General features: G+C 39.5%; 1 protein-coding gene across 3 annotated transcripts in view; it reads right to left on the minus strand.

Annotated features, from left to right (window-relative positions):
• Positions 1 to 25009, minus strand: part of RMND5A (required for meiotic nuclear division 5 homolog A) — a 62877-nt gene that overhangs the window by 15825 nt on the left and 22043 nt on the right. For all 3 annotated transcript variants that reach the window (XM_023618766.2, XM_001496971.7, XM_023618765.2), the window contains exons 3-4: positions 8574 to 8708; positions 7054 to 7154 (exon numbers count right to left, since the gene is read on the minus strand). In XM_023618766.2, the coding sequence (XP_023474534.1) occupies positions 7054 to 7154; positions 8574 to 8708 (236 nt within the window). The remainder of the gene's footprint in view (positions 1 to 7053; positions 7155 to 8573; positions 8709 to 25009) is intronic.

A 25009-nucleotide genomic window follows, 5' to 3' on the forward strand; every position in this document is an offset into this window, starting at 1 on the left:
AAAACATGCAAACATATTTAGATAACCTATCTAGCAACTCACATTACCACCAATAGTGATGTGTGCAGGTGAATTCAAGCTGGGCCATCTAGATAGAAGATTTGCTCCCTCTATGAAAGTAGAAGCCATGATCCCATCCTCCCACTGTAGGTGCTAGTTAATTTTTGCAAAAGCACATTCAAACCACAAAGTGAGCAGCTGAGAACAGAGTTGAAAATTCAACGCCCAGGCTCAACTAGCTCATTTTCTACAACTTTCCTAATAATATCTTTATCCACAGAACTCTAAACGTTCTTCATTTGAACCTCTCATATGACTCGCCTCACAATCTAGGACAGTTTCTGGTCTCTTAAGGCAGAGACTGTCTCGCTCATCTTGGCATGCCTCTCCTTTGGATGCGGTATGCTGATCAAGACCACAGTTTAGCAGGGGCTGGCCCTGTGGCCTAGGGGTTAAGTTCACACACTCCACTTCAGCGGCCTGGGTTTCGCCAGTTCGGATCGTCATCAAGCCATGCTGTGGCGGCATCCCACACTGAAGAAATAGAAGGACTTACAACTAGGATATACAACTATGTACTGGGGCTTTGGGGAGAAAAAAGAAAAAAGAGGAAGACTGGCAACAGATGTTAGCTCACGTGCCAATCTCAAAAAAACCCAAAATCACCAATGGTCAATAATTTAAAAAGAAAAAAGAAGAGCACAGGTTAGTAAAGTCAAATGTGCACGGACTTAAACCCAAGCTCTGCTGTGTGAATTTGGGCAATCTGTTACTTAATTCTCTAAAATCTGTTTCCTGACTGTAAAATGGGGGCACCTCAAAGGGTTGTAGGCATTAAATGCGCAGGGTAGTTACAGCACTGAGCACAGAGCTTGGCACAACTAGACATTCAATAAGAAGCTATTTAATTTCTGTTTACTGAATGGATACACTCTGACATTTCTTCAAAGTCATTAGTTTTAATATGAAAATTATATTTAAAAGAGTTACTTGGGCACTTCCATGTAATACTCAGCAGCACTTTGATTTTTATAGCACCAATTTTGTGGGAATATGACGATACACATGCATCAGTTAATCCCCTTGAAAAAATTCTGAAGCTTTCTTAGAAGTTCATGCTTAATGTTTGGGTATTTGATTCAGTGAGCAACAAGAAGTAGAAGATAGTCACAGCCTTAACAAACCTGATAACAACCAAGTCCATAAACTACAAAGCACATAAAACTACAAAACCTCAATCAGCACCAGAAACTTAACCCACTGTCTACAAAGCACTGGCAGACATATGCCCAGAAGACACACAAAAGCTAGCGGAGATATTAGGGAGTAGGGTGCCATATTCTGGATGATGGCATTTCCAGCAGAAAACTTTTGATGTTTAATTAAGGAAAAAAAAACAACTACCACTATACTACAACCAGCAAGCTAACTACATTCAGTTAAATTACAACTTCACTGTGATTTAAAAAAAAAATTCTGCTCCCAAATCTCCAATGTGGGCCGCAAGAGCATGGTCAGCTTTAGAACTATTCCTTGGTTAGAAAAACACTGTAGAGCAAAAAAGAAATGACATCCAGTAAGGTCACTAATGTCACAATTCTCTCTGATCACTGCTACTGCCTTCTCCAATAAAGAGAACTTTTGTGCCTCTTCCATGAAAAGACCTCAAAACAATACAACCGACTTAGGTGACTAAGTTAGAAGCAACCCACATCTACACAATTATCCCACAAAACATTAAGCATTAATTATCCCAATTGTCAAGCCTCTGAACATTGTTAGTTCTGTTCTTAGAATTTCCATATTATTCCAAAAATAATTAAAACAAGATTCCACCTTCATGGTTAGCTGTTGTCCCCTAGGAACCTAAGCGACAGCATTACTCTGTTTATCTCTCACAATTCTGCCAGTCTGGGTTGGTGTCTATTTCTGGTAATAATGCCTCTTGCCAGTTCCCACAGCACACTCCACTACAACCTTTCACAGCATTTTTAAAGGCTTATAAATACCTCCTTTTCTAGTCTCCTTTAGGGCTATATTCTTGGGGGTAAAAGCTGAAAGTTCAGGGAAATGAATGACCTATTTACTCCACAAGTGCAGACTTGGCTGAACATTACTGGTGACTGAATCAAATGCTTAAAAAATTCAGAGAATGACAAAAATTAAATTTCAGCCAAAAAAATTAAGAACCCTATAACTTTGCTTCAGAGACTGAAAAGGAGAGCTAACATTTCATTTCTGAGATATTTTCAAGCAGTAAGTTCTCAGATACGGGTTGAGTCCATCACTGAAGTACCAATATTTCATTCAGCTCAGAGCTGGCATGAATCTTTGTCCTTCTTACACGCCATGTAAGAAACCACGCAAACTATAGTATCACACATCTGAATCTACTTAATAAACCACACATACACCTCCAACTTTACACGAGGCTCTCAGTAACGCAGAGTTTGGTAGGAGTGCCCAGCAGCTGCATGTGGCAAGTGCCCACTATTTCAGACAGGACGGTTCTACAGAGGAGCGATTTTTTTTTTTTAAAGTACTTAAATATGACTGCCTTATTTACTGCTAGGTTCCTACCCCAAAACCAAGAGATTTTATAAACCTAAATTAATAATGGGTCAGCATTTTACAAGCATGAACGGTCTTTCCTCGTAGTTCCCCCTCCTGGCTTAGTTTAGCCCCTTATTCTTTTAAACCCTTAATCTCAGGGATAGTTTATTTCAATTTTCCCTTTCTTTTTAAGAAGATTCTCAATTCCTCGACAGTCATGGCTTGTCCACTCATTTCCAGTAATCTCAAGTCCTTGGTGAGGACGTATCCAGACAGAGAGGGCCATGTCTATTCTTCCTCCTGAGGAACACCTCCTGTCTTGGAACTTCAAGTAAACTTTTGCAAGCAACAAACATCAAACAGACAACAGAAAATGATGTTACCACCTCAAATATCTTTCCCCTGTTGGCCTTGATAGTCCATTGTGCTATCTTCTCTCCTGCATCCTTTCCACTGGGCACCTCTTTCCGTTTTCAATTAGCTTCTTTTTAACAGAGTAGCTCTTCCTCCACCTGACTTAGTGCACGGGCAGAGTGAGGTAAAAATGGATCCCTCCACCCAGCTCTCCTGCCTTTCAGAATAAAGAACCACCCTCAACAAAACACAAACTCCAAAAAAGAAAAAGAACACACACTCAAATTCTGGAAAAAATGCAACTTGTTTATAAACCTTGATTCCTTTTCTCCAAAGGTACATCTATCAGAGCCTTCTTTCTTCTGTGGTTCTACATGGCTATTAAAAAATGCCTGAATCAGCAAGACTGCCCACCTACAGGAAGCCAAAACTAAAAACAAGAGAACAGACACCAGAAACTGCTTAATCACTGTCACTCTCATTTCAGGGGTAGTCAAGGTTCTATGATCAGGCACTTGGGCTTGCTTCCTACATATTCATTTTCTAAAATCTTTCTCTGCTTATAAACCGTGTTTTATTCACTGATCCTACAATTTCTCTAAGTCCAGCAAGCATTTTCTTAGAACCACCATTCATACACACCACCAAGAAACCACAATGTGAAGTTCACCTCGCATCCCTCTGTGGTTTATATTTCTAGCCCCACCTAATCGCTAGGCATGGAGATAGAGCCCTCTCACATTTCAGCAGCCTGATACTGCTCATGGCCTGTCCAATCTAAAACCCTTCTGTGGTCTAAACTAATAAAATATTTTTTCTCTCTTTCTCTGTGAAAAATTCTGTAACTTCCCCCTCTCTCTTTCTTATAACCATTCAGTTATTTTCCATTCCCTTATGGCATTCTACTGAGGCTTTGCAAACAGAACTACAAATTCTTCTAAGCAAGCGCTATGAGGCCCCTGGGCCTGCTCTCAGTGTTGAAAAAACCAGGTTTCCAAGTCTGCAAGGTTGAAAGTCAGCTCGTAGACTGCTGCAAATCCACCAAGGTAATATTACTCTTTGAAACACCTTTAGGAAGGCAACCAACTGGCTTCCCCTAAAGACTGCACTTTCCTTCAAAATGCCAATAACCGGCACATAGCTACAAGGACAGTTTCTAGTTTTCTAATATTTCTCCATTCTTTTGTATTAAGTTATTGTTATTCTCTCGTTAACACTACTTATTTTTTGGCTTTGCCTCTACCTACCATATGAAGGAGGGGTCATGTTTCTTTTAAGTTCTCCTTCCAACTATTTCATTTATTGAATGCTTACAATGAAGTTAAACACTGTGCTAGGTTCCAAGAGGAATTCAAACAACAGATAAAGCAATCCGGACGAGAAGAAAAGTCTGTACACAAACTGAGAAATATAAGAGCAGGAACAAGAGTAGGCAGGGTCCTGACTAGATCTGCATATGTAATTAGCTGTTCCTCTGCCACTCCTCTCTGCCATATCACCCTTCTTTTCTGCCTTCTTCCCAGTGTCTCTTATTATTTGCAATTAACAGCTAACACTCCCCAGACTTCCCTCTCATCTACTCCTTCTGTGGCCTCCATCTGTACTTTTCCTTTGTTGGCCTCTGCCTCCTCAACTGCCCGGGCTGCCTGGGGGACTTACTGCAGCCTCTCACCTTCCTCTCTTCCCTCATGGGTGGTTCCACGATGCTGCCTCCCAGCTCGTACAAATAGAAGATGCTACACAACTGAAAGCTATTTCCCCCTTCTATCTAAACGAGAATTCCCCAAACTGATGTCCCACATTTTTCAACTTTTGCTACAAGTTGAGTAAAGTGAATTTTCTGTGCTTTGCACATCAAAGATGCTGAATAAATATCTGCTTTGCATCCACCAGTAATAGGCAAGAATTGGAAACGTTTGAATTGTTGTAATGGAGATTTCTATTAAGATTTCTATCATCCTCTAAGCTTATGTTCTATAGAAATCCAATTCTATGGGTTTGAATAGGTGTTATGGGGGGAGGGAGAATAAGGATTCTTTGGTCAAATATGCATGGGAAACACTGGGTTTTACAAAGTTAAATGAGTCTCTTTACTGTAGGATTGCTGATGGCCCATCTAATGTGCTGAAGTGAATCTCTCGGAGGAGAGCATTAAGGGAATATCATGTGAATATCATATAACCTTTTGCCTCCATATCCTCTTCTCACGGAGCACCTTCCAGGCCTCAACTCCTCTGTAAAATGAGTACTTATTTCATTGGGTTATTATGAGAACTGATTAAGTTAATGAATGTAAAATGCTTAGAACAATGCTAGGCACATAATAAGCACTCAAGAAGAGTTAACTATAATTACCACCACATGGCAATAGTCCCAGAAAAACTGAAACGAATAATTTTCACTGTAAGGTAATTTCCACTCTTACTATCAAGTGGATGAAACAAGTCCTCCCTTTGCCTAAAAGGCACTGCTTCAGGCTGCAAATAACAAAAACATTTACAGAAATAATTAATACATATCATATAGTTACCAGTAAGAAACTTAGATCTCACAGAAAGAGCACAAAGTTAAAAGTGTCTTATGAATGTCCTTCATTCTAAAGGAAAAGCCTTGAGTACTCTGAGGGCTGAGGCGGTCCTAATACTCAGCACGGTCTCTGATGCACAGTGAGCACTCAGTAGAAGTCTGATGAAAAACCTGAGAAATTAATGGATAAATGAGTATTACCTTGAATAACAACTCAAATATTATTTCTAAATCACTGTGAAACAACTGGGAGCCCCATCACATTTTTATATTCAGGCTCCCTCACTCTCCTTTGCAGATGTTTAATCATATAGGTGGAATACGAAAATAGACAGAACAGTGGTTCCACATTTTGTGTGGAAGTGTTAAAGGTACTTGATTGAATTTAATTTCCCAGGTGCGTCACAATCTAAAATCTGCTAAAAAAACAAAAATCAAAACAACTATAAAAGTAATATGCATCTTGCACAATGGTACTGTTTAACTGACATGTATCTTTAAAGATACAGTACCTATCTACCTCATGTTCATAATTTAAACAGGAATTTATAATTTATGAATTTACACAGGAAACTCCCCCTACCTAGTCATCTGGGCTGGTTTTAGAACTCTGCAAAATTTTCAAAGAACTGAGAAAAAAATCAGAAACAGAAAACTAAGCTTCAAATAATTAAATGGGTTAGTGGAAGGAAAAAAACGTGCATTTTATAAAAATCAGCAAGGATCTTCCTATTTTTTTCTGGTAACAACGACCTCATATACTCCCAATTTTAAAATACCAGGATTCTAAGCCCATGCCCTCACAACATCACTGCTTCTATCACCCAGTTTCTTCCTTTTATGAGCTTTTCTTTTCTAAACAAATAACCCAGTAATCCTCGCATTAAAAAATTCTAAAACAAAGGTCAGCAAATTATGGCCAGGGGCCAAATATGGCTTGCTGCTTGTTTTGTACACCAGATGGCCAAAATGGCTTTTTACATTTTTAAAGGGTTTTAAAATAAAACAGAGAAGAATATGCCACAGAGACTTCATGGCTTGCAAAGCCTAACATATTTACTATCTGGTCCTTTACAAAAAACTTCACTGACCCTGCTCTAGGCTATTATTTATCACAGCTTACTCAGTAATTTCAGATAATTCATCTCAACGACAAGCTCAGTGAATCATTAAATTTTAAGCAGTATTTAGAATAGAACTCCTTCATAACAATGTTTGCTCTCTTCTTGCATACCACTTAGTTCCAATAACCAATTAATTTATTGTTCAGAAGCTGGCACAGAACCCTGCGCATTATGGAAGTTCAAATATCAAACTCAGACGGCCTGAACCACAGCACTTCAGTTATAAAGCGGGTCTACAGTGAGACACAGAAAACCCTTCTCTCTTATGGGAATTCAGACCAACTGATCAGTGAAGCAACTCTAACCAGTTTCTCATACTGCACATCCCCCATATTTACTTAGCTAAAAGAAATAAAATAATTCTCCCTTGATTTCTCTGAAGGCTACCCCAGGTGAGAGATATACATATCTCAAAATCTCTAACATGTTTCTAATTAAATTTTTGTATAGAGACTTCTCTCAAAGTATTCAAAAGAAAACAAACTCAGTAACTCACTCCAGAGCTGGTCTCAGAACTCTGACTTTTAATGCTTCTAATATTCGATTTAACTCCACAAACGGTTCCTTCTGACTTGGGTCTACAGAAAGACCAGATTCCTGAAAAAACAGAAAGAACTTTTGTTAGCAGTAATCAGGGTAAAGAGATAATAGTAAAAGCACATTCTAAATTATAAAATATGGGCCCAGGCATTAGAGATAATTTCTTTTTAACACGTATTTCTATGGCAGAGACTAATGACTGAGCCCTAGTCTCATTGTCTCCCCTTTTCCACAGTAGTAGGACTCCTAAATTTTAGCTGGGTACATAACCATATGGAATAAAGTTGAATAGGACTTTGTGAGATGTAAGTTCTGGCCAATGAAATATAAGTGTGTACTCTGCCCCTTCTTGGAGTACCAAATGTGTAGCTAGAGTTCTGGCTACTATCCTGAGGACAGGGAACACTTTAGAAATAGCAGAGCTACAAGGAGCCTAGGTCCCCAAGAGCTTCATGGAGCATAGCTTCCATACATGCTGTGGATGGCTTACGACCTTTTATTTCTGTGCAAGAGAAATAAACGTCACTTTTGTTTAAGCCACTGGTATTTTGGGTCTTTGTTACTTGTAAACAAACTTAATCCTGAATGACACAATTTACTTTAGGAAATTTATACAGACACACACATGAAATTCCTGTAAAGTACAGAGAAAGACCTGAGTTATCATTTATCTGAATTGTTTAAAAGAGACAGGGCTTAGATTAGAAGTTTGGTTTACAGATTGGTTTTAAATTATTTAATCCTTACAGTCCTTCGTTTTTCTAAAGGGAAAATACAATGGTACATGGTGGCTTAGAACAGAGTTTGAAGACACATGAATTTGGGATTGAATCCTAGTTCCTTCACTAAGAACCTATATGGCCTTGTGCAAGTTACCTCTCCAGACCTCAGATTCCTCATCTGTGAATGGGAGCAATAATTCCTACGTCATAAGACTGCAGTGAGGAATTACAGCAGGGCGTGGCTTGCGGTAAAAACTCAATACGTGGCAGCTGCTACTATAATGACTATGTGCTATCGGTAAACTCTTCTGAGATCCCTAAGCTCATGACTAATAGAAATGAAAGAAAATGCTGCTCACCTGAAGGAAACTTTAGCTTGAAATTCACTTGCTAAATAAAATTCTACAAGTTGGGCCAGATCAGAAGAACAAACAGAAAGCTCTTTGTCCTTTTCTTCTCTGCTACACTAACCTTGCCTATCAAAGGAGGAAAAGGAGCACGTGGTATCACTTCTGACCCCCTGGTTGATGACCCGGGACCAATGCTACGGAGCAGGAAGAAGAAAAAGGCAATTGGAATAAGAAGTTCTAGGACTACAATTTTTTACTAATAAAACAAAAAGACTTCCTAGTTAAATGAGGTCAGCCCTGACAATAACAACAGTAAAAATCTATGCATGGCTAGAAGATGACTCAAAAACTCCAAGGAGCTCCCTTGTTTCTGCTTCCTCTTCTCACCATGGACACAGTGTTACCTGGCAGAGCTCCTCAGCTACATCCAGCATTCCTTGTCGGAAGAAGTGCTCCACCATCACCTCATTGAGAAGCCTCTGACTGTCCGCTTGCCAGCAGCCATCTATTCCCACACTGCTAATGTCAGAGTCAAAATTCTGAAAAAGAAAATGAATCGTGAACAGTCTAGGATCCATCACTTTATATGGTTTTCACCCCACCTAACAGAAAGAATGGCCTTCATTTCACTGAGATACCCTCAATAAGTACCCAATTCAAATTTATCTGCAGCCTACAACAGGAAGTAGTTTTTTCCATCACTCCTTTCTAAAACCTGTCACTCTCATTGATTATAGCTGCAAGAGTAAACACATTTTAGGAGGGCATTTTGGAAAAATATATAAATTTAATAATGATTTCTGTGAATAAACTGATTTCTAGGCATTATACTATAGCAATATTTTCAGAGATGTACAGTGATACTTGTAAAAGCATGCTCAATGTAGCAGTGTCTAGTAGGAAAACAGAAGCCCCATATGTGCAATACACGCTTAGTTAAATAATCATGGCACATCCCAACAACTGCAGAGCCAAGGTGGGGGTAGGGCTGGGGGTGGGAGAATGGCCAGGTGGTTAAGAGAGCAGGTTCTGCAGCCAATCCACCTGGGTTTGAATCCTGGTTCTCTTACTAGTTGTGTGATCTTGGCCAAATCAGTCAAGGACTTTGCAGCTCAGCTTCCTTATCTTAAGTGGAGAAATTAACAGTACCTCCCTGTTACGGGCTGAATTGCATCCTCCCAAAATTTCTATGCTGAAGTCCTAACTCCCAGTACAGTCAAGCATTGCTTAACGATGTGGATACCTTCTGGCAAATGCATTGTTATGACTTCATCATTGTGGGAACATCATAATGTGCACTTACACAAACCTGCATGGTACAGCCTACTACACACTTGGCTATATGGTGTAGCGTATTGCTCCTAGGCTACAAACCTCTACAGCATGTTACTGTACCGAATACTGTAGGTAACTGTAACACAATGGTATTTGCATATGTAAACATATCTAAACATAGAAAAGGTACAATAAAAATATAAGGTATAAAAGATAAAAAATGGGACACCTGCACAGTGTACTTGCCATGAATGGAGCTTGCAGGACCGGAAATTGCTCCAGGTGAGTCAGTGGGTGAGTGGTGAGTGAACGTGAAGACCTAGGACATCACTGTACACTAGTGTAGACTTTATACACACTGTACACCTAGGCGACACTAAATTTATTTAAAAAATTCTTCATTTTTCCATAATAAGTTAACTTTAGCTTACTAAAACTTTTTACTTTATAAACTTTTTAATTTTTTAAACTTTTTGACTCGTGTAATAACAGCTTAAAACACACATTGTACAACTATAAAAATATTTTGTTCTTAAATTAAAAAAATTTTTTTTTTACTTTTTAAACTTTTTTGTTAAAATTAAGACACAGACTCATGAGCCGAGGCCTACACAAGGTCAGGATCATCAATATCACTGTCTTCCACTTTCACATCTTGTCTTACTGCAAGGTCTTTGGGGGCAGTAACACACATGGAGCTGTTATCTCCTATGATGACAATGCCTTCTTCTGGAACACCTCCTGAAGGACCTGCCTCAGGCTCTTCTTGAGAAGGTGTCATTCTTCAGAAATATGTCCATGGTAGTTTCCTTGGCTTTTTTCTTTTTTCATCATAGATTTGCTTGTAAACAGATAATGCACCATGAACATTCCTCTGTATTAATGAAAACCTCTTGGTGTTGAGGTCCATGTTTTTAAACTGTTTAAGGAGCCTGCTGAGGTTTGCAAAAGCTTCTGCTAAACCCTCTACTATGAATTTTCTTGGAGGTTATTCTTCTTTTACTTCTCCAGCAGGTTCCTTTTCTCTTGACTCTTCTTTAGCTATGTGTTCCTGTTCCAGTTCCAACAACTCATTAGCCAATTCCTCAGGAACAGCCTCTGGGAGCTACTCAATGTCATCCTAATGCATACTAAGATTAACGTTGGTGTGTTTGCCACCTCAACCACAGCCTTGTGGATTTCTGCAACCTCCTCATACTTGGCAAATCCTTTGAAGTCATGGACAAACCTCTTGAGTGTCTTTTTCCAGATGCTATTCACATACTCCCTGGTGATACCACGCCAAGCCAAGCAAGGTTCTTGATGCATTCATAGATGTTGTACCCCTTCCAGAATTGCATCAGTATCTTCTCAGTGTCTTCCTCAATTGCAGCAATGGCCTGGCAAAGGTCCTCCTCAGGTTGTAGGCCTCAAAAGCTGCTGTAACTCCTTGATTCGCTGGTTGGATCAAAGAGGTGGTGTCTGGAAGGAGAAACACTGCTCTGATATTGGGAGGAATATAATCAATAACAGGAGGATGTCTGGGAGAATTATCAACAATAAGCAAAATCTTGAAAGGTATGTTATTCTCCAAACGATATTTCTCCATTTCGCTGGCACAGCAATTCAGGAGGCCACCTTGGAACAGGAGCTGGGTCATCCATGACTTCTTATTGCCCCTGTCTTATGTAGCAGCATGTGTCTATTGACAGATGTGTTTGAAGGCCCTGGGGTTCTCACTGTGCCAGATCACAAATGGTTTCAATTTGTAGCCTGTAACACTGCCACCAAGCGAGACTTATCCTGTCCTTAAAAGACTTGAAATCTGCCAAACTTGGCCTCCTTATGAATGAAAGTCCTTTAAGGTATCCAATTCCAGAAAAAGAAGGTTTTATCCAAACTGGCAAGTAATTTTCCTCCACAATCAGCTTATCTAGAGTTTCCAAAAATTCTTCAGCTGCCTTCATATCAGCTCGCGCAGACTCACCACTCACTTTCACATCGTGTAATGAGCAATGATCCTTGAGTTGTTTAAACCACCCAGAGCTAGCAGTAAATCAACACTGTAGTCAGGTCCAGCCTTTTCTTTCAACACTGCAAACAAACTGTTGGCTTTGCCTGTGATTGTCATGGTGCTGAGAGGGATACACTTCTGTGTCTGGTCTTCAATCCAAGTCATTAGAAGTTTCTCCATGTCTGATAGAGGCCCTTCTCAAAGTTTTGTCAGTCTCCTTGCCTTCAATGAAGCAGATCCTTTAACTGTTTCTGTCACTCTGTTCTTGTTCTTCAAGATCATAGGTATGGTGGAATGGGACATGTCTGAGTGGTGAGCAATAACCATCACTGATTTTCCACCTTCGTAATCCATCATCACTTTTAATTTCATTTCCACGTCAGTCAGTCAACGTGGCCTCTTACCGGAAACATTAACAGTGTATTTTGTATGCTTAGGGGCCATGATTAAAGCAAGCACAAGAAAAAATAATGTAATCAAGAGGCATGGTGAACACAAGATGTATAAGGCAGCTACGAGTGTAACACAGCACACTGCTTTACAGTAAACTTTTTTAGTAAGTAGAAAGAGTACACTCTAAAATAGCAATAAAAAGAATAGTACAGTAAATACATAAGCCAGTAAATAGTCATTTATCAAGTATTATATACTATACATAATTGTACATACTATACTTTTATAACATTGGCAGTGTGACAGGTGTATTTACACCAGCATCACGAGGCAAGAGGAATTCTTTAGCTCCATTTAATCTTATATGGGACCACCGTCATATATCTGGTCCATCGTTGACTGAAACATGGTTACATGACACATGACTGCACCTCATCCAGTTAAAATCAAGTCATTAGGGTGGGCTCTAATTCAATACGACTGAGATCCTTATAAGAAGAGGAAATTAGGACAGACAGGTACAGAGGGAAGACAATGTGTTACAGACTGAATGTCTGTGTCTCCCCATAAAATCTCTAGACTGTAGCCCTAACTGCCACTGTGACGGTACTTAGAGACAGTCTATAAGGAGGTGACAAGGATTAAACGGAGTCATTAAGGATGGGGCCTTAAACCAAGGGCTGATGCTCTTATAGAACAAGGAAGAAACCCCAGACCTCTCTCCATCATGTGAGGACAGTGAGAAGGCAGTCATCTGCGAGCCAGGAAGGAGGTTGTCTGCCCTCAAAAGGAAATGAATTGGTCAGCACCTTGATCTTGGACTTCCCGGGCTCCAGAACTGCATAAAAATAAATTTTTATTGTTTAAACCACCTAGTCTGTGGTATTTTGTTATGGCAGCCCAAGACAATTAAGATGCCATGTGAAGACATAAGGAGATGATGGCTATCTACAAGGCAAGGAGAGAGCTTCAGAATAAACCAACCCTGTCAACACCTTGACTTAGAACTCCTAGTCTCCAGAGCTGTGGGGAAATAAGTGTCTGCCTAAGCCACCAGCCTGTGGTATTTTGCTATAGCAGCCCTAGCAAATTAATACACATCTTTATTGGCTGAATGAAACGGTAGTTGCTACTATTCCAGTATTCCTCTTTACAATTAAAAAGTAAGGATTTCATTGCTCTGTATCTACTAACATGGAAAAATGTCCCTAACACCTTAAGTGAAAAAAAGCAACTTGTACAAAAATATGAATCCATTTTTGTTAAAAAAAAAAAAAACCAAAACCAAAGAAAAACAAATTGCAAATGCTCAGGGAAAAAATCTAAAAGAATATACACTAAAGTATTAGCAGAGATTATCACTGGAGATTACTCCTCTCCACATAGAGAGTAATTAAATATTCCTTTTACAATAAACTAAAAGATTTTTTTTTAAAGCACACATGTGGGTTCCAGTTCGGGGTAAGATCGAGTAAGCACTCTCCACCCGTCTCTCCCACCGAATGCAGTTATGAAATCAGGACAAAATGAATGGAGCAGCTATTTGAGGACACTAAAAAGTGAAAAGTAGTAAGTCGACTGGGGAAGAAGGTCACAGAATTAGTGGTGAGTTTACAACTTTTCTCCCTCCGAGATCTCTCAGCCTGGGTGCAATGGAGCCAAAACCCCGAACTGGGCACCCAGGATGTAGACGGAGAGTTCCAGGAGAAGTCCTCTAGTTCTTGTAGGAAGAACAGGGATGGGTCACCCACCACTCAGAGACATGAGGGCATCACGTATTTTTCTTGCACCTCTAGCTCATTAGTTTTCACTGAGACTTAAAACAACATAATTTTACTATCTCACAGCTCTACAGGTCTGAAAACCAATAGGCTCAGGCGGTTTCTCTGCTCCAGGTCCCACAAAGCTAAAATCAAGGTGCCAGCGACCTAGGCTCTCATCTGGAGGATCTGGGAACAATCCACTTCCAGGCTCATTCAGGTTGTTGGCAGAATTCAGTCCCATGCAGTTGTAGGAATGGGGTTTTCCTTATTGGCTGTAGGGTATGGGCTGTTCTCAGTTCTAGAGGCCACCCACATTCCCTAGCTCATGAGCCCCCTCCACCGTCAAAACCAACAACAGAGGTGACATCCCTCACACTTTGAATCTCTCTGCCTTCTCTTTCTGCTCACCTCTGCTGCTTTTAAGGGCTCACGTAAATTACACTGGGCCCACCTAGAAAATCTCCCTATTTTCACTGCTTAGTAACCTTAATTATACCCACAAAGTGCCTATTCACAGCAGTACCTAGATTAATGTTTGACTGAACAACCAGGGGACAAGAATCTTGGGAGGATATCTTTAGAATTCTGCCTACCACAGCAGGCAACCTAAAACTCTGAGAGAAGGGATTATTTCTTTCTGATCAGAGGAGCTATGGTCTCAAGAGGGAAGGGCAAAAACCCCTAGTGCATCATTGCTCTCTGTCCTTCTACCACCTAGCCCAGATACAGGCATAGTAATAGTAAATGTACAAGAGAGCAGAGAAAATAAAGCCCCAGCTTTCTAGGTGGATGACCAAAAATGTAGCTCCAGAGAACCATAAAGTACCAGGGAGGTCATGGAGACGGAGGTACTCAGAAAAGTGCTCCCTTAAAGTTCCTAGGCTCACCTTCGAGCTGCACACATGCATGGGTCTGACCCTAAGCAGCAAACCACTGACTGAAAACTGACCTAGGGGACAGATCTAGTTTCCAGGTCCCAGAATGGCCACTGGTTGGCACACAAACAGGACTACCTGAATAGCTCTGTAACGGCTTTGGAAACGAAGCTGACTTTTAAACTACAACTCAGAGAAAACTAGTCAGAACTTGTAGCCTGAACTCAACCAGCTCAATTGGCCACTAAAACAAAACCATCAATATTCTCCACCGAATTTAAACAAGACCCAGAGTCTCATCACATAATACTAAAAATGTCCAGGATACAATCCAGAATTATTTGGCTTACAGAAAAGAACAAGAAAAATCTAAACTCACATGGGAAAAGATATTCAACAGACACACCAATGCTGAGATGACACAGATACTGCAATCATCAGACTTTACAGCAGTTATAAAATGGCTCCAAGAAGGAAGGGTAAACACTTTGAAACAAAAGACAGAAAGTCTTAGCAAAGATACAGGAGATAAAGTAATCAAAATAAAAAACTCACTGGATAGACTCAATAGCAGAATGGAGGTGACAGCACAAAAAGCCAGTGAAGATCAATACAAATGGTCTAAACAACAAAACAGATTGGAAAAAAATGAACAGAGCCGGGGCCGGCCCCGTGGCCGAGTGGTTAAGTTTGCGCACTCCGCTGCAGGCAGCCCAGTGTTTCGTGGGTTCGAATCCTGGGCGCGGACATGGCACCGCTCATAGAGCCACGCTGAGGCGGTGTCCCACATGCCACAACTAGAAGGACCCACAACAAAGAATACACAACTATGTACCGGGGGGCTTTGGGGAGAAAAAGGAAAAAAATAAAATCTTTAAAAAAAAAAAAAAATGAACAGAGCCTCAGGGACCTGTGGGACAACAAAAGCTGTAACATTCATGTCATCAGAGTAGCAGAAGAATAAAAGAGTGGAGCATAAAAAAATAGAAGAATATTGCCCAAACTTAGCAAAACACATAAACCTACAGATTCAAGAAGCTCAGTAAACTCCTAAAAGGATAAACTCAATGAAATCCACACCCAGACACCTCACTATCAAACTGCTGAAAACTAAAGACAAAGAAAAATCTTGAAAGTAGCTAGAGAAAAGCGATGCATTGCTTATAGGAGAACTATGATTCAAATGACTACAGTTTTCTCAACAGACACCATAAAGAACAGAAAGAAGTGGCACAATATTTTTAAAGTATTGAAAGAAAAGATTTGTCATTCCAGAATTTCATGTCAAGTGAAAATACCCTTCAGAAATGAAGATGAAATGAAGACATTCTCAGACAAAGGAAAGCTAAATTTGTTGCTAGAAGATCTGCTCTAAAAGAACTGCTACGGTAAGTTCTTCAGACAGAAGGAAAATGATACCAGAAAGCAACTTTGAACATCAGGAGTGAGGGAAGAACAAGTCTTCCTTGTGGCCTGAAAGCTTTCCCTGCCCAGTCTTATTTCTGCCTCCTTTATCTTTCATAGGCATTACCCCCTAAAAAACCTCTTACTTTTTTTTTAAAAGCACATGAATTTAACTAGACAAGACCACTTAGATTTAACTGAAATTATGATCCTAGTCACCTATCGCTTAAACACAGTCCAAGCAACACGGGATTATTTCACAGCACATACAGGAACAGGGAGGAAGTAACCTGCAATAGAAACTTCCTACCATTGACAATCACAATTCAGGAGCAGTTCTCCCCTCTAAAATTAAGCACATTTTTCTTTAGAGAGCGATCTATCCTATTCTTAGATGTCAATTCAGTAGCGTGTAACAAAATACACATATTAAGACTCAAAATTACTCAGACCAAAAAACAAAAAAGGAAAATTACTGTTAGAGTCTTAATTTTTATTCATTTGCTTTTTATAGACATCTTTATTGTCTACACTTAACCTAAACAATGGAAATAATACAAAGTACCTAGATGCTGAAGCAACAACCTCCATGCACATACTAAATAGACTATCCCTAGCTCTGAAGAAAAAGCCACAACTGCTTGGATATGGTTCCCTAATTTCACATCAGCTGATCATATTCTGTCTGATGAGGGATGATTTTTTAACAGTTCATCAATAGTTTTAAGCAAAAGTATTATTATATCTTTATGCTGTCTACGACAACCAGAACAGTGGAAGTAGAGATGGTGAGACAGGGCTACTTTGTTGCTCGTCTGCACTAGAGTAGAGGCCTAAAAGGGTGACTGATGTCACAAATACGCTCCCATATTTTCTTCCCCAGACGGCCACTCCAATGTACAAATGAATGAGTATCTGAAGATGACAGAATTTATCACAAACTCAGGAATCTGCCCATGACTCTCTAAATGTCTAAGTGTACCCTAAAAGCAAGAATCTTTGAGACTAAACAAGAAAGATCTTGATCACTGATCCACTATCCTCATTTAATTGAAATAAAACCTTCAGATTTCTACTGATTCATTTAATAATTATTCCCCAGTCCCATCAAGCCCCAACAAATTTATCAGGTGTCCATTCACCAGGAAAGAAACGAAATGACTTTGGAAGACATACTGGCTAGCACAAAGCACAGATCATGTCAAATTGTCAAAACAGACAATTTTATTTTGTGGTAAATATCAAGTTGAAATTTTGATAGCTATCACCAGACAGTAACTGCTCAGATCAAATGAAACAATTCCTTCAAATCTTTCCTTAATATACATAAAGAAGTAAATTTTTTTAATAATTTAAAAGAAATTTTTTTTTATTCTTCTCCCCAAAGCACCCCAGTACCTAGCTGTAGATTCTAGTTGTGAATGCCTCTGGTTGTGCTGTGTGGGACACCACCTCAGGGTGGCTTGATGAGCGACGCCATGTCCACGCCCAGGATCTGAACCCGCGAAACCCTGAGCCACTGAAGCGGACCACACAAACTTAACCACTTGGCCACGGGGCTGGCCCCAAAAGAGTAAATTTTGATCATCCAGAAAACTTTAAAATGTAACAGTCTAATATTATAACAAATTTAAACAGGTTTACAACGATGCTCTTGACGTACCTGTATTTCTATAAGGTATACCACGGTCGCTACTATACGGGCTTACTATATAATAAGAAAAATTGACCACACTTACGCTCAGGATCTCTCTACTACATTCAAGTTCTGTATCTTATGTGCCAGTCTTGGAAAATACAACTAAGCATAAGTAAGCAATGTATTAGATGAAATTTTCTGAGCTCCCTTCCACCATTCTGATTGTGCAGTTTAAACCACTGGTTAAAAAAGTAAACTTCTTTCACAGCTTATTTTCTGCTCACATGTAGCAAAAATTAAAGCTATAATTGTAAAAAGAGGTCAAGGAAATGCAATATATTGTCAGAACTCCTTTTGTTATAAGTGCACGTTCCTACTGTTGCCTCAGAGCTAGGCTAAGTTCAGATTCTGTTGCTAAGTAACCAAACTCGTTTGCATGGCTGCTCAGGAAATCAGCAGCACGGCAAACCAGCCAAGAAGTGGCTAATGAAGAGAAATATCTATTATTAGCACTTCTGTTTTACTATTTTTTTCCTATTATATTTTTAGAGAAAAAAGACTCGAAAAGTTGTTCTTAAATGTGAAGGCAGAATTCAAACAAGAATCAAAAGCAAAAAAGCACACATTCAAGGGTGTGTCTACCTGAAGATGTTACGGCTTGGAAAGAGAAATTCAGGACACACTAATTCATATACCATCTCATGTGCTTTTAGTGTCATTCAGGTTTTCGATGAATTTTAAGTTTCAAAATCTAGAAGCCGAGGCCGAAAAGGAGTAAATAACTTTAACAGAACATCATTAAGAAATTATGAAATCTAGAGAGATCATGCTATCTCTTTGGCCATATCATGAACATGCTTACAAATTGGTTAGACTCTAAGGACTAGCTTTCACTGTCACCAGCCAAAACCAATCCATTTCTGAAATACATTTTATGAAATTATAATTATTGAGCAGGCAGTGCTAACAGTATATGATAAAACTCAGGATTTGTTTTAATTCCTAAGTTCCAATTCTTTAGCACTGTTAATTTTTTAAAAATTTCCCCACCTACTTTTGAAGAAAAAATTGTATGAACCTAACAATGTGCTCTTGTTGCACCTACCAGGAATCAATTTCCCTTCTGAGCATCCAGTTAATCTGGTTTAGCAGTGAGAAGTACACTGCAAATACCCAACAGAGAATAGGAAGACCTGGGTTCTGGTTCCACTCAGTCTGGGAAAAGATATCTACTTTACATACAACCCACAAAAGATTTACATCCAAAAGAGTTAAAAAAAAAAAAAAAAAACCTCTCAATCAACAATAAACAAATGGACAAAAAATGAGCAAGAAATTCACAAAAGGGAAAAATTCTAATGATCAATCTCATGAAAAGATGCTCGTTTTCAAAGATAATGAAGGAAATGCAAATTAATACAACTATATACTATATCACATCCATCTGATTAATTTTAAAATTACAAAGTCTGACTAATACCAAGGATAGGTGAGAACTGAGGAAAGAGGAACTGTTCTACATGTTTGATAGGACTGTAAACTTGTATAAACCCTTTAGGGAAAAATCTAGCAAACCTAGCAAAGCTGATGATGAGGCACATGCCCCAGGATGAAACAACCCATATTTAGGCATACACCAGACAGCAGTGCTTGCAAACTACAGCTTGGAAAATGAATTCAGCACTAATGTGTCATAATCAGGCTCTGTAGATGCATTTTTAAATGCATACGCTACCTTCTTAGACATTCCATTCTCTCCTCTGTATGATATTCATACCCCTACTTTGCTTTTCAAAGTTAAGAAAGAGGTAAGTTGTGCCAGATCAAGGAAGCAGGGGCGGGGGAGGGGAGGAGCAGCCACATATTACTCTATAAACAAAGGAGAGTGATGTGGCATGGTCAGAGATATGCCAAACTACTTTGCTGAGCTTTTAAGATCCTTAAAATGTTCCATAATCTAACCATCTGCCACATTTGCATCCCTCTCCCTCACAATTATTTTACATACCTTTCTGCTCTGTCAATCTGCTTCCCAGACTGCCTCCTTATCTGAACAGACTACAGAAATCTGAGTGAACTATTTTATAACTCTCCCAAATATGGCACATACCTCTTACCATTCTAGATGCAAAGGAGACAAATTCATACATATAGCGGTTGCCTCAAGGCACTAAGGATTAATCCTTTCAAGGAACTCCAGTTGAGAAATGCTCCTCCAAGTCTTAAAATCTGGCTTTTTACCCCAGCTCTTCCATTTGCTTTCTAGTTCTTTATCTCAGGTAGGTTACTTTAAAGTCTTAGTTTTCACATCTGTATCTGCAGACAATAATCCCTACCTTACTAAGTGTTGATCAAGACCAAATTGAAGTACACAAAGATATCTACCAGGACCTGCCCTACCGTAAGCCTTCAATACACAGTAGCTGAATCTGAGAGGCAGGCCTTGCCACCAAATCTTCTGATTCTACATTTAAAAGAATCTTCATTTTAGAAAACATAAATAAAAACGAATATACAAAAGGACATTAACAGAGGCATTAATAACAAACTCATTAACAATGACTTGAATACAATTATAGACTGGATTAGCTGGCATAGTTTAATGGGAAGAAGGTCCTTTTTCCCTCTCAACCCAACCTGACCAGGATGCTAGACCAAGCAAGCTATTTCATCTTCCAACCTCAGGCAAAAGTGGGTCTGTACCACCTCCAGGTCCAGTGGGATTCTCTGATTCTGCATCCTAAAATGAGACCTGACTGCAAAGGTCCAGGCTTTCCTCTGTGCTGGACTAAAATTCAACAAATAATTATCATTATCAAGTAAATAATGTAGTTTAATATTGCTCAGAGCAGAAGTAATAACAACATAGGCCCAGAGTTTAGAGATAATAATGTAACGTGACAGGTGGCAAAGAAAGCAGAGCTCAATTCATCTTCTGAGAATGATCTTCAGACTGAAAAGGGCAAAACCAGTATTGTTTCACAGAAACTGGAGGCCAGTACAAGTAAGGAGACCCAGAGAGCATCTAGCTACTTGTATGAGTCAGGACTCTTGGTTCCTACAAACAGAAGTCTCTTTTGCCCAAACAACTTGGATTTAAAGAAAGGCTCAGGTAAGCAGAGATAGGCAGGAGAGTAACTGGGCCTCAAAAGACGTCCCCTCCTCATCTCTTGCCTCTACTTCTTTCAGCACGTGAGAGAAGTATTAATCGCTTCTAGGCTCACATATTCCCATCCCTCCCTTCCATAAGAGCTCTACTGAGAAAGATCCTACAGGACTTTGAGGGACCAACCCCGAAGCAAACAACTGTGGCCAAGCCTGGGTGGGTCAGGCCCAGTCTCAGACCACACACTGTGGCCAAAGCAGACAGGGTATTGAGAATTTGGCTGTTCTTACTCAAACCACATAATTTAAGAAGGAACATCTTCCATCTTGACCACAAAGATATAAGACTTTTATTAAATGCCTTACAAAAACTGAGACACACTGGGCCAGCCCAGTGGCCTAGTGGTTGTGGAAGGGGGTTCGTTTTATAGGTTTTATTTACTTTTAAGCTATACATTCCTGGATTTTTATCACTATTGTCTTTTTATAACTTTGTTAACCATTCCTTTTCAGTAATTCTAAAAATTCCACCCAAAATATATATATCAAATTATCTGTCTATATTTCAGAATTCAACTTAACTCCTTTTCTTCTTAATCAGAATGAATTTTCTAGTCTAATTTCCTTTTTTCCTTCATTAACAGTAACATCTCTCTACTGCAGAAGGATTTATCCATTATATAATAACAAAACTTTAGGGCTAGTACATATCTCCCCTCACTCACTCTTTCTAAACGACCATTTAAGGCTAAATCCAAGAACTTATCTCCCACTGGTATCTTTTTCTGCTCTCATACCCCGGTCATACCTACATAAAAGGCAGTTCCAGATGGCTCACCCAGAACTATTTTAAAAACATTCTATATTTTACTTTTAATAGCATTACTCCATTCATTTCTTAACAGTCAATATTTTGCCTCAACAATGGAGATGCTCCATCTCGTGGCAGAAGATCAGCTTCGGCAATGTGGTTTAAAATTTTTTTTTAATCATATTTTCCCCCTTAAAACATTACCAGCTCTGCAATGGCCTGATTTCCTAGTATCACAGCGTTTCAGAACAGACTCTTGAAAGAGATCTTTTTCCAAACCTTCATTCACCACTTCCAAGCTGTATACCTGGGGTATGTTACTCAGTATCTCTGAGTCTTAGCATCCTCATTGGTAAGATGGGAATAATTTACCTGCATCATGGGATATAAACATATGCAAAGCACTCAGTTCAGTATCTGGAACATGGTCAATACTCAGTAAGTGACAGTTACCATATTCCGGCTCCTGACTTCTTAGTTTAACTGCATCCTAATTAAAGAGGGCAAGCAAGTCCTCAACTGCTTTTATCATTCACTCCCTTTTCCCCTAATTTCCTTGGATCAAGTCCTTAGGCCTTCCATCATCTGCCTTTCCCCAACCTGATCGCGCCCTATTACCAACAGGGGTAGCCACTGCAATGGAGTCAGTCCCTGAAAATCATCAGCAGGAGTCAAGTGCCTTCTCAGTTGTTGTTCTTCCCTGGTCCCAGCCCCACAGAAACCCACAGCTCACTGCTCTGCTGCTCTAAATCACACCCATTCCTCCAAGTCAGACTGAAGACACCAACTCCGAAAACCCAAATGAAACAAGAGCACAGTGATCTTCCCTTTACTTTAAAGGATGCAGAGTCCATCCCATGCAAATATATTTTATGTTGCCGCAGAATTTTTCCAGTTCTTTCCAGCACTCTTGTATAGAGCACAATCCTCTAAAGAAGAGGTACTAAGTGTTTTACTTTCAACTGTCCCACAGCAAATTTTAGACAGTTTAAAATCTTAGTACTATTTATTTTAACATACACACACACACAAGTCTAAAGCAGTAATCGTTTTATTGGCTTTCCTTACTCAGGAAGTAAACAAAAAAAAAGTCAAAAGACTAAGTAAAACACTAAATAAAATGCCCTAAACAGGAGAGAATTCTAGATTTTCTTAAAATGGAGGAGGAAATTAAAAATAGCCCAACACATTATTTGTTTTTACTAAAAAAAAAATTGCCACAGAACCCAATGGCTGATATTATTTATTTTAAATAGTGATCACACTATGGGTATCTGAAAACACTCAATACATTAAAGAAGAAATCTTCAATAACTTTTTATGTTCACAATAATTAAAAGCCAGAAAATAACCTTGGCTAACACCACAAACTTCTTTTCTGCTTATGGTTTCAGGGAAGTGATGACTAAAGAACTTTAAAACAAGCACTGAAACATTAAAGGAAAAAAAGACCATTTGGCAGGTAAAAAATTTACTACACTTCCTCATTCAAAACCAGCCTACTCATCAAGTAGTCACCAGCTTCTCTGATTGTCCTCCTCTTGGCAGGGTGGGAACATGTGTCCATAACATGGTGCTCACAGGCTGCTGGACAGCATTCTAGTTTATTACTCAAGTCTGTTTGTTGTGGTACTTAAAAGGCTTGTGACACAATGGCGTCAGCTTCATCCTGTTTGTTCACCACCAATCCATATGAGTTCACTCAGCCTTTACAAGAGGCAGCCCTGGAACCTTGTACCAATTCACCAGGTCCAAGCTAAAAGCAAGGGAAGACTTTACAAGTCAATGGAGTCTTACATGACGACAGCCTACACAGAATTCCTCACGTAGGTGGGAGGTTCATGTACAATGTCTAGGTAGTTGTAGTAGGATAACAAGCTTCCTCTACAGTTAAAACCAAGCAGATGCCAAAAAAAAAAACAAAATTGGGAGAGAATGCACTGAAAGACAACTGGGCTAAAAGATCCAGGCCTTCTTCTGTGCCCCTGGACTATATTTCAACAAATACTTACCAGTATCAACTTAATAACGTAGTTTCACATGATGAATCAGAAGAATCTAGAATCCAGGCCACCTAGAACCTAAGCTACTTTCACAGAAACATAAAACTACAAAAAAAAAAAAAAATTACAAAAGCTCTTATAACTTCCAAGTACATGAAAAAACGTCCTCAAAACAGAAATGAGTAAATCAAAATACATAATCAGAAACATTCACCTCAAACATATCCCCACCAAAAAAGCCAGATCATAGATTACCTAGGTGTTCCCTTCAAAGAGATACTTTCATTTCTAGCACCAAATACATTACATGCTTTGTCTCAAAGATTAGCCAAAATCTCTGAGAACCCTTCCTAATATTTGTGAACTTGCTAGAGCAGGAGGAAACCATACTTGGCAAGTCATCAGTATCCAGAGGGAAAAGAGTGAGAGAGGTTTCTGATGATAATTAGGACAGGACAACAGACATAAACTGGGAAATGGGGACATATGGTCGCCCTATCAGTGGCAGAATGCAAAGCTGGTGAATTATTTGCCCAAGTGCTCCAGATCCTGGTGGCCTGTAAGGCCAGTAGTCTACACACTCGAGGTATGGTTGCTGAGGCTCTCCCCACCTATTCCCAGAACCTGGGATCTCTTCTCAGATACTTTCTCTGATTGGCTGCTTTTCTTCAGCTCTTCTCACTGTCATGGCATCTTCTGGTCCTGCTGTCCCTACCCTCTGTTATAATCCAGTGGTCAAGCAGATGCCTCCAGGAACCTCCTAGGGTTTGAACCATCAGAATCACTAGAATGTCTTGGTCACTGTCAGCCACCAAAATCTGAAGCTTCCTAAACACCACCAGTAGTTAGTTACTTCACCCTAGAGGAAGTGAGGGTTCCTCACCCACAGTGATTTAAGATCATCTCTAAAGGGCCCCACTACCCCTCCAGTAAGTCTTTATGCTACTACACACCAACAACCACTTCAGGTACTAACTGAAGACTTCCTATGCCATAGCCTCCAAAAAGTCTGATGCTGTCCCTGACTTCAAAATATACTACAAAGCTACAGTAATCAACACAGCATGGTATCAGTACAAAAACAGGCACACAGGTCAATGGAACAGAATTGGAAGCCCAGAAATAAAACCACACATCTATAGACAGCTAATCTTCGACAAAGGAGCTGAGAACACACAATGAAGAAGGGAAAGTCTCTTCAACAAATGGTGCTGGGAAAACTGGACAGCCACATGCAAAAGAATGAAAATAGCCCATTCTCTTACACCATTCACAAAAATAAACTCAAAATGGATCAAAGACTTAAAGGTAAGATCTGAAACCATAAGACTTCTAGAAGAAAATACAGGCAGTACACTCTTTGACAACAGTCTTTAAAAGATCTTTTCAGACACCATGTCTCCTCGGACAAGGGAAACAATAAAAGAATAAACAAGTGGGACTTCATCAGACTAAGGAGTTTCTACAAGGCAAGGGAAAACAGGATTGAAACAGAAAGACAACCCACCAACTGGGAAAAAATATTTACAAATCATATATCTAACAAAGGGTTAAACTCTGTAACATATAAAGAATTCAC

This window comes from Equus caballus, chromosome 15 (assembly GCF_041296265.1).
Source record: "Equus caballus isolate H_3958 breed thoroughbred chromosome 15, TB-T2T, whole genome shotgun sequence".
NCBI lineage: Eukaryota > Metazoa > Chordata > Mammalia > Perissodactyla > Equidae > Equus > Equus caballus.